The sequence below is a fragment of the Macaca thibetana genome, chromosome 10, assembly GCF_024542745.1.
Source record: "Macaca thibetana thibetana isolate TM-01 chromosome 10, ASM2454274v1, whole genome shotgun sequence".
NCBI classification, from domain to species: Eukaryota; Metazoa; Chordata; class Mammalia; order Primates; family Cercopithecidae; genus Macaca; species Macaca thibetana.
Genome location: NC_065587.1, coordinates 34,078,791 through 34,095,999, shown reverse-complemented (window position 1 = coordinate 34,095,999; position 17,209 = coordinate 34,078,791). Strand labels below are relative to the sequence as shown.

At 51.3% G+C, this 17,209-nt stretch overlaps 1 protein-coding gene and 1 pseudogene across 3 annotated transcripts in view; one reads left to right on the top strand and one right to left on the bottom strand.

The window, feature by feature from the left end:
• Positions 1 to 3,045: 3,045 nt before the first annotated feature.
• Positions 3,046 to 17,209, bottom strand: part of ADA2 (adenosine deaminase 2) — a 48,984-nt gene continuing 34,820 nt past the window's right edge. For all 3 annotated transcript variants that reach the window (XM_050746170.1, XM_050746171.1, XM_050746172.1), the window contains 6 exons: positions 15,413 to 15,540; positions 13,645 to 13,735; positions 11,194 to 11,302; positions 6,558 to 6,715; positions 5,815 to 6,017; positions 3,046 to 5,574 (listed from right to left, as the gene is read on the bottom strand). In XM_050746170.1, the coding sequence (XP_050602127.1) occupies positions 5,481 to 5,574; positions 5,815 to 6,017; positions 6,558 to 6,715; positions 11,194 to 11,302; positions 13,645 to 13,735; positions 15,413 to 15,540 (783 nt within the window). In that variant the 3' untranslated portion in view covers positions 3,046 to 5,480. The remainder of the gene's footprint in view (positions 5,575 to 5,814; positions 6,018 to 6,557; positions 6,716 to 11,193; positions 11,303 to 13,644; positions 13,736 to 15,412; positions 15,541 to 17,209) is intronic.
• Positions 16,634 to 17,037, top strand: LOC126929758 (60S ribosomal protein L32-like; annotated as a pseudogene).

Sequence of the window (17,209 nt, the reverse complement as noted above, 5' to 3'; positions counted from 1 at the left end):
AACCACCATGCCTGGCCCCATAAATTTTTATTTTTGTTTCAAGCCACTGTATTTTGGGATAATTTTCTGCACAGCAATAAATGGAACAGCAACCATGATAGTAATAGCAGATTTAGACAAAAGTCCTCAGTGGATGCAAGCAGTAATGGGTAAAGTTTTAAGGAGGAGTGAAGACTTTTACATAAAGTGTCTTCTCTCCAAATATTTAATTACTGAGGGAAAAATGGTAACTTCACAGTGGCAGATTCTGGCAGAAATCAATTTAAGTGATCAAAGTCGGCATCATATTGAAACAAATTAACATTGTACGCATCAGTATGCTGGCAAATGTGTAACAGCTGGCTGGTGGGGACATGGGTTTGTAACATTTGCTGATTTTTGTGGCACAAAACCTCCCACAAGCCTGGTGGCATGGCTCATGCCTGTGATCCTAGCACTTTGGGAAGCCAAGGCGGGAGGATGGCTTGAGGCCAGGAGTTTGAGACAGGCTAGACAGTATAGCCTGATCCCATCTCTACAAAAAGTAAAAAGATAAAGAAAACTTAGCCGAGGTGGCGGTGCACCCCTGTAGTCCCAAGTACTTTGGATGCTGGGCAGGAGGATTGCTTGAGCCCAGGAGGTAGTGGCTGCAGTGAGCAGCGATCCTGCCACTGCACTCTAGCCTAGGCAACGGAGTGAGACCCCTGTCTCAAAAAATATATATATATATATCCCATCAAGACCAATTTCAGACTCCTAAAGGTTTAACAACAAGCTGGAAGTGTAACACTTGGCCCCATTCATGTGCCCCTGGTGTGTACACTGTGAAGGACAAAACCTTGTTGCTAAGGTGCTCCTCTCAAAAGTGTATCCCCTGAGCCTCTTCCCAGGGAAACGTTAGAGGAACCTGAAATGAGGGATAGTCTGTGAAATAACTGGCCTGTACTCTTCAAAAATGAGGTTCCAAAACACAAAGGAAGACTAAGAAACTGTTTCAGACTGAAAGAGACAAGAGATTTGACAACTAAATGTAGCTTGTGATCCTGGATTGGGTTCTGGACCAAAACCAAAACAGAACAAAACAAAGCTCAGCGGGGCCAGAGCCAGATACTAGCATTTTTTCAATGTTAATAATTTTCTGATTGGGATGGATGTGCTGTGGCTCCGTAGGAGAATATCATTGTCTTTAGGAAAGGCACACTGGAGAATCTAGGGATAAAAGGCATAATACCTGCTACTTAGTAGTTAGAAAAAAATAGGATATATAGAGAGAGAGCAATTAGATAGAGGCAGAGAAAGAATGATATATCGAATCAAATGTTGTAATTGTTAATAACTGGGGGGACCTGGGCAAAGAGAATGTTTGAGGTTTGTGTTGTTGTTGTTATTTTTGTTTGTTTTTTGAGACAGGGTCTCCCTTCATTGGCCAGACTGGAGTGGAGTGGTGCAATCTCAGTTCACTACAACCTCCGCTTCCTGCGCTCAAGTGATCCTCCCACCTCAGCCTTCTGAGTAGCTAGGACCACAGGCACACCCCACCATGCCCAGCTAATTTTTGTATTTTTAGTAGAGATGAAATCTGGCCATGTTGCCCAAGCTGGTCTCAAACTCCTGGGCTCAAGCAATCCACTCTCCTCGGCCTCCCAAAGTGCTGGGATTACAGACGTGACCCCCTGTGCTTGGCCTGGTAAGAGTTTTTTGTACTATTCTTGCAACTTGTTTGAAATTATTTCAAAATGATCAGATAAATGCTCCGTGGACATTTAGTTCAATAGGACTAGGCCTATGCAATGAGGAATAAAGTCAAGAAGAAAGAACTGGGGCCGGGGATGGTGGCTCACGCCTGTAATCCCAGCACTTTGGGAGGCCAAGGTGGGCAGATCATGAGGTCAAGACCAGCCTGGCCAACATGGTGAAACCCCGTCTCTACTAAAAATACAAAAATTAGCCAGGTGTGATGGCATGCGCCTGTAAACCCAGCTACTCGAGAGACTGAGGCAGGAGAATCACTTGAACCCGGGAGGCAGAGGTTGCAGTGAGCCAAGGTCGCGCCACTGCACTCCAGCCTAGGTGACAGAGTGAGACTCTGTCTCAAAAAAAAACAAAACAGAAGGCAGAACTGGACACAAAGGCAAGACTATTGCTGGTTCATTTTGCCAAATCATTTGCCAAATCAGCAAGTCCAGGCCAGAGGCTGTCTGTGTCTGCCTGTGCTGGAGGTCCCCTGCAGCCATGGCAACTTGCTACAGAAGTCCATTCTGCTAAAGTCCATCTTTACTAACTATTAAATGTAAGTTAGTGGAGTTGGGACCTAAAAGAGATCTTCAGGGATTGGGTAAGGCACTGAATCACCTGCAGAGTTAGACAGGACTCTAGAGGTTGTCTTCTTCCACCCAGGCACAGCTTGTGGTTGCTGACTCCTGGTCGCAAGGCTTTTACCAGTTCCCGGAACCAAATGGTGATAAACTAGGAATGGAGAGAGGGCTCGCCGCTGCCTGAGAGCTCCATACAGGTCATGGAAGATGGCTGAGAAGACATTCGCATCCACCTGGGGCTTTTTTTTTTTTTCTTTTTTTTTGAGACGGAGTCTGGCTCTGTCGCCCAGGCTGGAGTGCAGTGGCCGGATCTCAGCTCACTGCAAGCTCCGCCTCTCGGGTTTACGCCATTCTCCTGCCTCAGCCTCCCGAGTAGCTGGGACTACAGGCGCCCGCCACCTCGCCCGGCTAGTTTTTTGTATTTTTTTAGTAGAGAGGGGGTTTCACCATGTTAGCCAGGATGGTCTCGATCTCCTGACCTCGTGATCTGCCCGTCTCGGCCTCCCAAAGTGCTGGGATGACAGTCTTGAGCCACCGTGCCCGGCTGCCGCCTGGGGCTTTTAAGGAATTCTTTGATTCCCTGCCATCCTTGAGTTGGGTGAGGACAGGGCTGGTTTCTTGCATCCTTCTTCCAAGGCCAGGTGAGGAGCTGGACTGTGATCTCTGATCACACCAGGTCTTTTATTTGGGGCGGCTCTGCTCTACTCCCCACTGCCTCAGCTGCTGGCTGAACAGACACAGTGACAGCCACTCATTCAATGCATTGTTTATTGAGCCCTAACTAGCTTTGGGCCCAGGCTCTGGGTTAGCAGCAGGCGTGAAACAATCAGAAACAATCATGAGTGCCTGCCCACATGGGGCTTACAGTCTCACAGGGCGAGACTGTAGACACAGAAATAAATATCTGATTATAAATTGTGATTCGAGGCATGACAGAAAAGAGCAAGGCTCCCTGAGAGAAACAGGACGGGCATAGGAAAACTTCTCTGAGACAGTGACATGAACCTGAAACTTGAAGGGTAAAGAGGAGTGGGCAAGACAAAAGGGGAAAGAAGGAATGTTCCAGGCAGAGAGAAGGAGAAGAGACCCAGGCACAGTATAGAGCCGAGGACATTTGAGGAAGAAAGGGCCGCCGGGGTCAGGGCCCTCAAGGTGACTGGGAGAGGAAGGCGCTGGAATGGATCCAGATTAAATCAGATGCTGTATGCCCTGTGGAGACATGGGGTGTTCCTCTAAATGCACTGCGTTGTAAGCAAAGGAGTGACCTGATTTAATTTGATATTTTAAGTCATTCTAGGCCAGGCGGGTGGCTCACGCCTGTAATCCCAGCACTTTGCGAGGCCAAGGCAGGCGAATCACGAGGTCAGGTGTTCGAGACCAGCTTGGCCAACATGGTGAAACCCTATCTCCACTAAAAATACAAAAATTAGCCAGACATGATGGCGCATGCCTGTAATCCCAGCTACTTGGGAGGCTGAGGCAGGAGAATGGCGTGAGCCCGGGAGGCGGAGCTCGCAGTGAGCTGAGATGGTGCCGCTGCACTCCAGCCTGGGCGACACAGTGAGACTCCGTCTCAAACAAAACAAAACAAACAAACAAAATGCCATTCTACTCTGTGAAAAATGAGCTGGAGGAGGCAAAGGGAAGAAAGGGGAGATCAGTGAGGAGGTGTTGTCATAGCTCGGGCAGGAGCATGGTGGCTTGGACTCGGCAGCAGCGTGCAGGTAGAGTGCCACTATTGGAGTCCGGATGCGGGATGCGTTCTAATGTAGGGAGTGGGGGACAGCGCAGCATCAAGACTTGCACTGAAAATTTCTGCTTTGAGCAACTGGGTGGAACAGATGGAGGTGTCCTTCACCAGCTATGGGAAAGGCCAGGGAAAGGTTTAAAGGGCTGAGTGTGGTGGCTCATGTCAGTAATCCAGCACTTCAGGAGACTGCGGCAGGAGGATCGCTTGAGGCCAGGAGATGGAGACCAGCCTGGGCAACGTAGCAAGACACTCTTTAGAAAAATTAAGATAGAGAAAAAGAAAGGTTTAAAGGGAAGAGACCTGGCCGGGCACGGTGGCTCAAGCCTGTAATCCCAGCACTTTGGGAGGCCGAGACGGGCAGATCACGAGGTCAGGAGATCGAGACCATCCTGGCTAACACGGTGAAACCCTGTCTCTACTAAAAAATACAAAAAACTAGCTGGGCGAGGTGGCGGGCGCCTGTAGTCCCAGCTACTCGGGAGGCTGAGGCAGGAGAATGGCGTAAACCCGGGAGGTGGAGCTTGGAGTGAGTTGAGATCCGGCCACTGCACTCCAGCCTGGGCGACAGAGTGAGACTCCGTCTCAAAAATTAAAAAATAAATTAAAAAAAATAAAGGGAAGAGACTGAGGGTCCAGAATTGTACCTTGTCAGTTTCTGAGATTCCTGTGAGCTCTCCAAGTGCATAAATCAATGTGGGAATCATTGACAAATAAATGATATGAGAAAGCAAAGGAATGGATGAGACCACCCAGGAAAAGAGTACAGAGAGAGAAGAGAAATAAAGAGGAGAGAGTTAAAGAGACCAGAAGAGGCCAGGCATGGTGGCTTAGCCTGTAATTCCAGCACTTTGGGAGGCAGAGGTGGGCAGATCACGAATTCAAGAGATCGAGATCATCCTGACCAACATGGTGAAAACCTGTCTCTACTAAAAATGCAAAAATCAGCTGGGTGTGGTGGCACATGCCTGTAATCCCAGCTACTCAGGAGGCTGAGGCAGAAGAATTGCCTGAACCCGGGAGGCGGAGGTTGCACTGAGCCGAGATCGTGCCACTGCACTCCAGCCTGGGCAACAAGAGCAAAACTCCATCTCAAAAAAATTTTAAAAATAAAAAAATAAAGAGACCAGAATAGAAGAGAGCCCAGGACTGAGTCCTGAGGAAACAGCACAGAGATCAGAGAGAGGAGGAGACTCTGAAATAGGGAAACTGGAAGAAATGGCCAGAGAGAGGAGAAAACCAAGAGGGTCAATGTCACTGTGATTGAGAGAGAATATTTCCAGAGGATGACTTTGGTCAGCCAGCCAAGTGCTTCTGACAGCGTCGCTCCACACAGAGGCCGTTGATTTGGTGGGGACATGGAGCTGATTCAAGAACGAGTGAGAGGCAGTGACAGCTGGTGTGAGAAGACAGCTTGTGGAGGGCTGGCTAGCTTCTCCTCACTTTGTAGCCACATCCGCTATGAACTTATCCCATCTCTTCTTCCAGATTTCCATGAAAGTATTTTTCTCCGTCTCCAACAGGGTGCTGTACCTGCAGGAAGAGGAGAGGCCCAGGTCAGCCTCAGGGCAGGGGCTGGAGACCCGGGCAGGGAGCCTGAGGGGACATTAGAGCCTTGCAGAGCACCCTCCCCAGGCCAGCAGCAAGGACTAAACAGCCATGATGAGAAGGAACCCACAGGAACCATCAAGGCATCTGTCTCAAGCCTCCAGAGAGGCAAACACAAGCCGCAGGCTACAAGGAGGCGGGCCTGGGAGGACACGGGACACTCACCTGATAGAGTTCATGGCCAGCTGTTTGAGGGTCCTCAGGTCAGCCTTCATCCCCCCAATGCCCATGAAGGCTTCATAGAAATCGTACGACAAGCCTTTGGCACCAAACATGGCTGGATCATCAGAGCTGATTACCATGGGGTGCCCAATGGCCATCAGAGCGGCTACAGGGTGGTTCCTCAAGTCAGACACCAGTTTTAGCACCTGCCCAATAGAAGGCAAGGGAGAAAGATGAGCTCTGATCCCTGAAAGGAGTAGTCACAAGTGAGGTGAGACCTTGAGCCCCATCAGCTCCCTCTGTCTTCCCATCACTATCTCCCCATTATGGGGATGACTTCTGGGCAGAGTCACAAGGAGACACAAGGAACACAGCCAGTCCTCATGCTCCTCCTCTGGTCCTGCTCAGAGAAGCGCCAACTGAACACAGACACAGAGGACCCCAAGAAACCGTGGGGAGCAGCATCCCGTGGCCCATCCCACTTCACTGGCCTCCCCCCATGTCCTTTTGCTTTGTCTACAGTTTTGCCCAAAATCCCACCCCACTGGGAACCCTCCCTGCTGTCTCATTCTTATTGGTGGCTTAGGCAAAAGGCCCCAATAACTTTACCAACAGGGGTGGGAGAGTGGAGGGATGTAGGTAACAAGGGACTTAAGGAGAGAGAAGTTATACAGGGAAAAGTTTGAGACAGCAGAGGTAGTGGTTAGGGGAGATCATATGGGATTAGCCGCATGGGTCACACGTACCTGGTTAGAGATGGGACAGACTTCTATGGGGATGTCCTTTTCCCAGGAGTAAGCCCTGGCTGCGGGGTGTTTACTCAAAGCAAATCCATGGCCGATTCTGGTAGTGTTCAGCATCAGAGCATCCAGAATGTTCTTGTCTATGGAAGTGCCCTGCCAATCTGAAGACAGGTGAATGGTCTTCCATGGGCGATGGATGGGTCTGACCCACCCGCCCCCACCGACCGTCCTCAAGTAAACAGCCCCCCATGCACAAAAATGAAGAAAAATTAACATTAACACAAATATACACACCGTTTCCTTTTAACAATGCTAAAGAGAGGTATGATATGGCTTTATTAAATTAATCATCTAATTTATTAATTTATCATTCTAATGAGAAAGTTGAAACTTAATAGCTTTTATAAATTGACCAAAGAAGTTCACATAGTAAATAGCAAACCCGAGGGGTTTTTTTGGTTTTTTTTTGAGACGGAGTCTCACTTTGTCGCCCAGGCTGGAGTGCAGTGGCACGATCTCGGCTCACTGCAAGCTCTGCCTCCCGGGTTCATGCCATTCTCCTGCCTCAGCCTCCCGAGTAGCTGGGACTACGGGCACCTGCCACCATGCCCAGCTAAGTTTTTGTATTTTTAGTAGAGATGGGGTTTCACCGTGTTAACCAGGATGGTCTTGATCTCCTGACCTCATGATCCGCCCACCTCGGCCTCCCAGAGTGCTGGGATTACAGGCATGAGCCAACGCACCCGATCACAAAACTGAGTTTTAAACCTCGGTCTCTCTGATCCCACAGTCCGCTTTCCTTCTTCCTCTTTTGTGGGACTTTTTTTTTTTTTTCCCAAGATGGAGTCTTGCTCTGTTGCCCAGGCTAGAGTGCAATGGTGTGATCTCGGCTCACTGCAACCTCCGCCTCTGGGATTCAAGCGGATTCTCCTGCCTCAGCCTCCTGAGTAGCTGGGATTACAGGTGCCTGCCACCACACCCGGCTATTTTTTGTATTTTTAGTAAAGACAGGGTTTCACCATGTTGGCCAGGCTGGTCTCAAACTCCTGACCTCAGGTAATCCACCCGCCTGGGCCGCCCAAAGTGCTGTGATTACAGGCGTGAGCCACCGCACCCGGCTCTGGGACTCTTACGCTTATAATCTTTACAACAATGAGTCACAGGTTCTCTTATTTACAACATCAGTATAACTACCTGTATGTGCTCACTTTAATTTATATATGTAATAGTACTGTCAAGATGTTATCACTTGCCAGGTGACTGCAAACATTCTTGTGGCCTCCCTTCTCCCCTGACATCCCCATCACACCTTTCTTGCAGCTAGGGCCCTCGGTAGAGGATGAAAGGTCAGATGTGCCTTTCTCAGTCTCCCTTACAGCTAAAATAGCCTTAACGCTGGCCTGGGAGGGGAGCTGTGGGGGATTCCTCCCTGATAAAAGGAGATCCACTGGGAGGCTGTCTCCTATTTTGCTTCACTAGATGTGGTCACCCCAAAAGTGATTTACCATCTGACAGCCAAGTGGGGCAGAGTCACCCACACAATGGGCATAGCAGAGATTGCTTCTCATATGAGATAACAAATGTCCTTATTGTAAAATCTGTGGGATGCATGTACTCTATTCTTGCAGCCATAAGCATTCTAATGGATCCACATATAAAATATGAACATCCGGCTGGGTGTGGTAGCTCACACCTGTAATCCCAGCACTTTGGGAGGCTGAGGCAGGAGGATCGCTTGAGCCCAGGAGTTTAAGGCCAGCCCTGGGCAACATAGAGACACCCTGTCTCTACAAAAAAATACAAAAATTAGCCAGGCATGGTGGCATATACCTGCAGTCCCAGCTACTTGGGAGGCTGAGGTGGAAGGATAACCTGAACCCAGGAGGTGGAGGCTGTAGTGAGCTGTGATCATGCCACTGCACTCTAGCTTGGGTGACAGAGTGAGAGTCCGTGTCAAAAATATGTATATATATGAAAACTCCACTTTTCTGATAGAAATAAAACTCAAGAATTTTCATTCGTACCTAGCACATGTATTTTGGTGGATTGTCACTGGTTTTTAAAGATTTCTTCTTCTTTTTAAACATAAGGACACTACTTTTAAGTATTAGATACCCAAGTCCTGGCAAAATCATCTCCAAGGAACATACATCTTGGAATTGTTAGGTCCTGTGCTGCAATGTTTTGTACTGCCAGAATTATTTCACACATAAGTACGATTTTCCCCAACCAGACCACACACTCTTCAAGGTTAACAACACCCTCACCCAACCCCCTCCCCCTCAAACAATTCTTCTGCTCTCCTAGAGCAGACTTTGATCTAAATTGGATCTAAATTGACTCGAAATGTCAGGAAAAAGAGATTAATGCACAAGGTCCCTTCCTCCGAGAGATGGTGTGATAAAGCAGAGCTTAAGCCTGGGCGGGAAATAAAGCTGCCCACCACTCTCTCCACCCCTCCTTGGTCTTCTGAGGGTGACAGGTGGGATGCTGCAGAGAGCCGCCCTCCTGGTCCCGGCCTCCATGGGAACAGCCTCCTCCCAAATCTTCCTTTGGATCTGAAATTGCAGCCATGATCTTGCTTAGTTAGGGTTTCCACATTTTAAGGACTGGAATACGGGAGGGGCTGAGATGACTGAGCGAGCCCAAGGATGGAGTTCTGGGGAAGAAAGATGTGGCTGGGCTAATGGCATTTCAGGAGGAACAGCAGCCAGGGCCTGCATGCGGCAGGGCAGGGTTTCCTCTCCTACGATAATGAGGGACAGAACATCCTAAAGACAGGGAGCAGACCTGGTTCTCCTCCCTCTTCCGCCAATTTCCGGCTGCGTGGCTTTAGGCAGATCAGTGAACCTCTGTCAAGCACAATTCACTTGGAGGATGGAGAGCGTCAGAAAAGGTTCCAATTCATACACATTATATACATGCGTCAAAATATCACATGAGGCCGGGTAATCCCAGCACTTTGGGAGGCCGAGGCAGGCAGATTGTTTGAGGTCGGGAGTTCAAGACCAGCCTGGTCAACATGGTGAAACCCCATCTCTACTAAAAATACAAAAATTAGCCAGGTGTGGTGGCAGGTGCCTGTACTCCCAGCTACTCCGGAGGCTGAGGCACAAGAATCACTCGAACCCGGCAGCCAGAGGTTGCAGTAAGCCAAGATCGCACCACTGCACTCCAGCCTGGGCGATACAGCGAGACTCAGTCTCAAAAGAATTTTTTTCCATGGCTCACGCCTGTAATCCCAGCACTTTGGGAGGCCGAGGTGGGTGGATCACTTGAGGTCAGGAGTTCAAGACCAGCCTGACCAACATGTTGAAACCCCATCTCTACCCATCTCTACTAACAATAAAAAAGTTAGCCAGGCATGGTGGTGCCTAAAACACATTTTTATAGCCAAAGTAGGATGATGTGAGTTTGCAGGATTATGCCTGCACCATGAAAAATTAAAAAAAAAAAAAAAAAAAAAAAAAAAAGAGAAGGATTCAAATTCAGACTCCACCGCATACCAGCTCTTTAACCCTGGACCACTAACACTGTGTTTGGAGCCTTGTGCTCTTCATCTATCATATGGAGATTAAAACATGAGCAGGACTGGGGAAACAATTAGAAATAAATTAGAAAAAGCCGGGTGTGGTGGCTCACACTTGTAAACTCCAGCACTTTGGGAGGCCGAGGCGTGCAGACCACTAAGTTAGGAGATCGAGGCCATCCTGGCTAACACGGTGAAACCCCACCTCTACTGAAAATACAAAAAATTAGCCAGGCATGGTGGTGGGCGCCTGTAGTCCCAGCTACTCCGGAGGCTGAGGCATGAGAATCTTTTATTTTTTATTTTTTATTTGAGACGGAGTCTTGCTCTGTTGCCCAGGCTGGAGTGCAGTGGCACCATCTCGGCTCACTGCCAGCTCCGCCTCCCGGGTTCAGGCCATTCTCCTGCCTCAGCCTCCCAAGTAGCTGGGACTACAGGCGCCCGGACCATGCCTGACTAATTTTTTTGTATTGTTAGTAGAGATGGGGTTTCACCATGTTAGCCTGGATGGTCTAGATCTCCTGACCTCGTGATCCGCCTGCCTCAGCCTCCCAAACTGCTGGGATTACAGGCGTGAGCCACCGCGCCCAGCCAGAGAATCCCTTGAACCTGGGAGGCAGAGGTTGCAGTGAGCTGAGATGGTGCCACTGCACTCCAGCCTGGACGACAGAGCGAGACTCCATCAAAAAAAGGAAGGTAGGAAGGAAGGAAGGAAGGAAGGAAGGAAGGAAGGAAGGAAGGAAGGAAGGAAGGAAGGAAGGAGGGAGGGAGGGAGGGGGAGGGAGGGAGGGAGGGAGGGAGGGAGGGGGCAGGAAGGAAGGGAAGGAAGGAAGGAAGGAAGGAAGGAAGGAAGGAAGGAAGGAAGGAAGGAAGGAAGGAAGGATACATGTAAAGTGGCTGATTCTATTATCCTGTTATTCCTTCTCCATGGGGCTGTTGTCAGTATTAAATGAGATAGAGCACAGAAAAGGGCTCTGGAAACGCCTATAGGCTCTAACCCTGAGGCATGGGCACTGCTGTCCTGTCTCCTGGCAGCAGGCTGGAGTCCTGCCCAGGGGCACTCCCACTGACCACCTCCACTGCCCCTGCGCTCGCATCCCGCAGGCTCACCTGTCTCGCCGGCGTGGAAGAAGTAAGGCAGCTTACCGCCATCCCTGGCGGGGATCATCAGAGCTTCCTTGTAGTAGTGCAAGGAGTGGCCAGTGTCCTCATGCCCCACCTGCAGGACAGAGAAGGACAGGGAGGAGTCTGCAGGGCGCGTGCCTCACTTGCTGATGGCGCGCCCTGCAGCCTGTGCACACCCTTCCTTGTACCCTGCCGCCACTGCCGAGACCTTTGTCTCGCGGCCTTTTAAGTATGACCAGGAGCAGGCTGGGCGCGGTGACTCACGCCTGTAATCCCAGCACTTTCGGAAGCCGAGGCAGGCGGATCACGAGGTCAGGAGATCGAGACCATCCTGGCTAACACGGTGAAACCCCTTCTCTACTAAAAATACAAAAAATTAGCCGGGCGTGGTGGCGGACGCCTGTAGTCCCAGTTACTCGGGAGGCTGAGGCAGGAGAATGGCGTGAACCCGGGAGGCGGAGTTTGCAGTGAGCCCAGATCCAGCCACTTCTCTCCAGCCTGGGCGACAGAGCGAGACTCCGTCTCAGAAAAAAAAAAAAAAAAAAAAAAAAAAAGACCAGGAGCAGAGTTGAGAAAGAAAAGAGAGCTCATTTGTTCCCTGAAATAGTTCCCCTCATTTTCAGAGGCTGTGTCTTATATCCCCCAAGCCCCTTCCACCCTGGCTCCTCACAGCACCTCCCAGGTCCAGGTGCTTCAGCCCTGAGCTCCTGAGGTGGGCGGGGAAGAAGGACTACCGGTGTACCACCATGCTTGGCTTATTTCCTTTTAATATTTTGTAGAGGTCGGGCGCAGTGGCTCACATCTGTAATCCCAGCACTTTGGGAGGCCAAGGTGAGTGGATCACCTGAGGTCAGGAGTTTAAGACCAGCCGGGCCAGCATGGTGAAACGCTATCTCTACTAAAAATACAAAAAATTAGCCGGGCATGGTGGCAGGTGCCTGTAGTCCCAGCTACTCGGGAGGCTTAGGCAGGAGAATCGCTTGAACCGGGAGGTGGAGGTTGCAGTGAGCTGAGATCACACCAATGCACTACAGCCTGGGTAACAAGAGCAAGAAAAAAAAAAAAAAAAATATATATATATATATATATATATATATTTGTAGAGACAGGGTCTCACTGATTTGCTCAGGCTGGTCTAGAACTCCTGGGCTCAGGCAACCCTCCCACCTTGGCCCCGCAAGGTGCAAGGGTTACAGGCCTGAGCCACTGCCCTGGCCTAATCTAGATTCTTTTTTTTTTTTTTTAGATGGAGTCTTGCTCTGTCACCCAGGCTGGAGTGCAGTGGCGCAATCTTGGCTCACTGCAGCCTCTGTCTGCTGAGTTCAAGCAATTCTGTCTCAGCCTCCCAAGTAGCTGGGATTACAAGTACGGGCCACCATGCCTGGCTAATTTTTGTAGTTTTAGTAAAGGTGGGGTTTCTCCATGTTGGCCAGGCTGGTCTTGAACTCCAAACCTCTGGTGATCCACCTGTCTCGCCCTCCCAAACTGCTGGGATTACAGGCATGAGCCACGGCCCCTGGCCTAGATTCTTAATGAGATTGCTGAGCTGTCACCTAAGAAATGTCCTGGTTGTGCTTTGATATGGTGGGGGGTGTGGGACAATGACAACACCTATGAATGCGCAGCTTCAAAAACCGGTGTGGCTAGGCATGATGGCTCACGCCTGGAATCCCAGCACTTTGGGAGGCTGAGGCGGGTGGATCATGAGGTCAGGAGTTGGAGACCAGCCTGACCAACACGGTGAAACCCTATCTATACTAAAAATACAAAAATCAGCTGGGCGTGGTGGTGGGCACCTGTAATCCCAGCTACTCAGGAGGCTGAGGCAGGAGAATTGCTTGAACCCAGGAGGTGGAGGTTGCAGTGAGCCAAGATTGCACCACTGCACTCCAGCCTGGGTGACAGAGTGAGACTCTGTCTCAAAAAAAAAAACAAGCGGGGAAGAAAATGGGATAGAGGAGAGGGAGGGACAAATATCACTACCTTGAGGATTTGCAAAGGGCTGGCTCCGTCCTGGACTCTTTTTCCAGACATTACCCCCCAACCCCCATCCCGCATGCTACAGGGGTTGGTGAGGGTTTTAAGAGCCACATCTAGGTGAGCAGTGTGGGACAGAAAAAAGGGCACAAGCAGGGCCATGGGGAATGAGCCCATAACTGTGGTCCAAATGCCCTGAATGCCATCCTTATTCTGGAACTTTCCTTGTTAGCCAACTGGCTGTCTGCTCTCCCTTCTCCAGTGATGACCGTCCCCTTCAGGCCTCTGAGAGGGTCAGCGCTGAGCAGCCCTGCTGGGTCAGCAGCCTGAGCCTGGCCCTGGGATTTCAGGTACCACAGGCACACTGCGCTCCCTTCACAGGGAAATGCTGCTCTGCCCACACAGGTATCCTTGCGTGCCCCCTTAACAGGCAGCCCTTCTGTTCACAGCATGGGTTACCAGATCAAACCCTGCCACCACCGTGGGGAACTTGGTTCGGAGCCCCATGGCCGTTCGGATGGATTCTGCGATGACAGTCACGTCTTTGGATCTGTGAGAGACAGAGAAGCCGGGAGACAGTGCCCAAAACCAACAGAGCACAAACCCCAGAGCACTCCCTCCGTGCAGGGCTGGGCCGGCCCCGAGTGTGCAGGAGCCGTTTCCCAAACCTGAGGCACCCCTGCCCTCCTAACCCCACCCGGACCAAGCCATTGTGACCCTTGAGAGATATTTAGCCCAAATCCATTCTTATTCAGAGATCCTTTCTGGCTCTGGGGGCACCTGTAGTCTCTGAAAAATAGGTGGGGTCAGAGGACCCACAGGAACAGTTTCATTTGTCTGCATTTAGAGGAGGCCAAGTGGCCTCGTTCCCGACTCTCCCCGCATCTCTGTCGGGGACTCAGACATGGATGCAGTTCAGGGGCAGCTGTCTGTCCACTGGACGCCTGCAAAGGGCCACAGGTCACCCAAGTCCCTGATGGGTCGGCTGGACCCAGTAACCATCTGGCCTCTTGCTGATTAAGTCAGCAAGACTCTGGGCACTGCAGAACCCTACAGGGGCAAGGCAGGCAGCATGACAACAAAAGCCCCAGAACACAGGCTCTGGCGCAAGCCCACAACGGGCTCAAGGTCTTTGCCCTGCCACTAGCTGGCTGTCCCGCTCCAATCCTCCACTCTGTGGGGACAAAGCCTTCCTGGCCCGCCCCTCCATGGCCTCTCCCCGGAGTCTAGGTGAACCTGGGGACATTGATACACTCAGCTCAGCCCTCACACCCTCCTGCCACTGGCCCTGGGAAGGGACACCTGGCACCAGGGAGCCTCTGAGCAGAACGTGGGCCCATCCTGCAAGCTCCCTCCTAGGGGGACGGGCACAATCCCTCCTAGGGGGACCGGCGCAAAGCCAGAGCTCAGCTCCTCCAGGCCCCAGGCCCCATGGAAGGGGGGGGCACTCAGGAAGACTGGGCACAGGAGGAGGCTCCTGGGGAGTCAATGCCCTCCAGAGCCCAGGCTCGTGGTGGGCTAGGCAGATGGAGCCGCTGCCGGATCCCTCCGGTGCCCACCCCATGCCTGACTCCGAGTGATCCCACTGGCTGCTGCCCTTGCGGCTGAGACCATGGACAGGTCCCAGCCTTAGACTGGCTGCTCTTGAAATTGAGGGGAGGGGTCTTGTCTGGTAAAGTCGGAAGGACAATTAAGCTGCAAAGCTTTCTGTGCTTCCCTGGGAAAAAGAGTGGGTCTTTCACCCACATGCCAGGTCACGCACACGGCACTACTGGAGGTCCCCACATGCAGACCTGAGCCAGTGCCCTCAGGGCATCTCCCCGATCAAGGATTCACATGCAACCACACACAGAACCCAGAGGCGAATTGAAACCAAAAAATGGGCCGATTATCCAAACATTCATGCGAAACCATTATGCTCATAACTGAGTCACCAGGCCAATGTGGGGTCACAGCCGAGAATCATCTGGGAAATTCACACATTCTTCATTTCAGTTTGGGGGTGAAGACCCGAACTAGAAGTGGCTTCAGGGAGCAATTCATTGCTGGGTCACCGCACTTCCCTACTACTGTGCTCACACACACAGGCACAGCGCAGCTCCTTGGCACCAGCGCTGGGCCTCTCCTGGCCTCCCAGCCCCGCTTCTCACCCCTCCCCTCCCAGTCCAGCAGCTCTGCCTGCATCCCAGTCTCCCAACCCGAGCTCTTCAGCAATATTCTCTCTTACCTGTCATCTGAATAAATGATTTTGATTCCAATAAACTCAGGGTGAGTTTCCACAAACTTCTGAGCTACTTCCTGGTAAGTCTTCACTGACCACTCTTCGTCGTGGTGCTCTCCACTGAGCTCATACACCTGGGAAGAAAGCACAACCAGGAGCCGTCAGGTGAGCAGAGAGAGACACCCTTCCCAGCCACCTCCTTCCCAGCCACCCCTGCCCAGCCACCCCCTTCCCAGCCACCCCTGCCCAGCCACCTCCTTCCTAACCACCCGCTGTCAGCTACCTCCTTCCCAACCAACTCCTTCCCAGCCGTCAGCAAGCTCTGGGAAAAGTAGATGGGGTCAGGGGACTCACAAAACAGTTTTATTTGTGTTTGGATGAGACCAAGTGGCCTTGTTCCCAAAAGTCCAGCCAGGCTGGACTTGTGCTTCCCTTGTTCAGGTCCTCCACGGCCTCGGACATTATCTCTGCTGCTGCATGGGGAATTCCTAGCTGGCTCTGGGATAACCCTGATGCCCGCCTGTCTCCTTCATTGCTGGGTCACTGCACTTGAAACGGCGCCTAGCACCTGCGAGGGTAGGTGGCCATTAAGCATTTGCATAATGGTTGAAGAACAGGTCACGGAGGGACAGGATGAAAGCCAGAAAGAGTGATCTGAGAATGACGTCATTCCCCACTACCTGCTCACCTCCGCACTGCTTCCCTAACTCCAGGTGCAGCAGCTGCAAGGCGGCCAGTGCCACCAGGGACAGCAAGGGGACACAGTGAGAGCAGAGTGGGGACAGCTGGGAGTGGGCAGGTGACAAGGAAGCTAAGGGAAGGGAGGTGTGTAATGGGGAAAGGACATCAACGATATCCCTCGAGGCCCGGTGTGGTGGCTCACACCTGTAATCCTAGCACTTTGGGAGGCCGAGGCAGGCGGATCACTTGAGGTCAGGAGTTCAAGACCAGCCTGGCCAACATGGTGAAACCCCCATCTCTACTAAAAATACAAGATTAGCTGGGCATGGTGACATGTGCCTGTTAATCCCAGCTACTGGGGAGGCTGAGGCAGGAGAATCGCTTGAACCCGGGAAGCAGAGGTTGCAGTGAGCCAAGATCACGCCACTATACTCCAGCCTGGGTGACAAAGCAAGACTCTGTCTCAAAAAAAAAAAAAAAAAAAAAGGGCCCTCTCTCTTCCTTGGCGCTGCCTATAGAGGTGGCAGCCATCTCCTCCTCAGCATCATGGCCGCCCCCAGACCCCTTGTGAAGCCTGATGGTCAAAAAGACAACCAAAAAGTTCATCTGGCACCAGTCTGACTGATACGTCAAAAATTAAGCGTAACTGGCGGAAACCCACAGGTACTGACAACGGGGTTCGTAGAAGGTTCAAGGGCCACATCTTGACAACCAACATTGGTTATGGGAGCAACAAAAAAACAAAGCACATGCTGCCTGGTGGCTTCCAGAAGTTGCTGGTCCACAACATCAAGGAGCTGGAAGTGCTGCTGATGTGCAACAAATCTCCCTGTGCCGACATTGCCCACGTTTCCTCCAAGAACCGCAAAGCCATCACGAGAAGAGCTACCCAGCTGGCCATCAGAGTCACCAACCCCAACGCCAGGCTGCGCAGCAAAGAAAATGAGTAGACAGCTCATGTGCACGTTTTGTGTTTAAATAAAACTGTAAAAACTGAAGGGAAAAAAAAAAAGGGGCCGGGCACGGTGGCTCACACCTGTAATCCCAGCACTTTGGGAGGCTGAGGCAGGTAGATCATGAGGTCAGGAGTTCGAGACCAACCTGGCCAATATGGTGAAACCC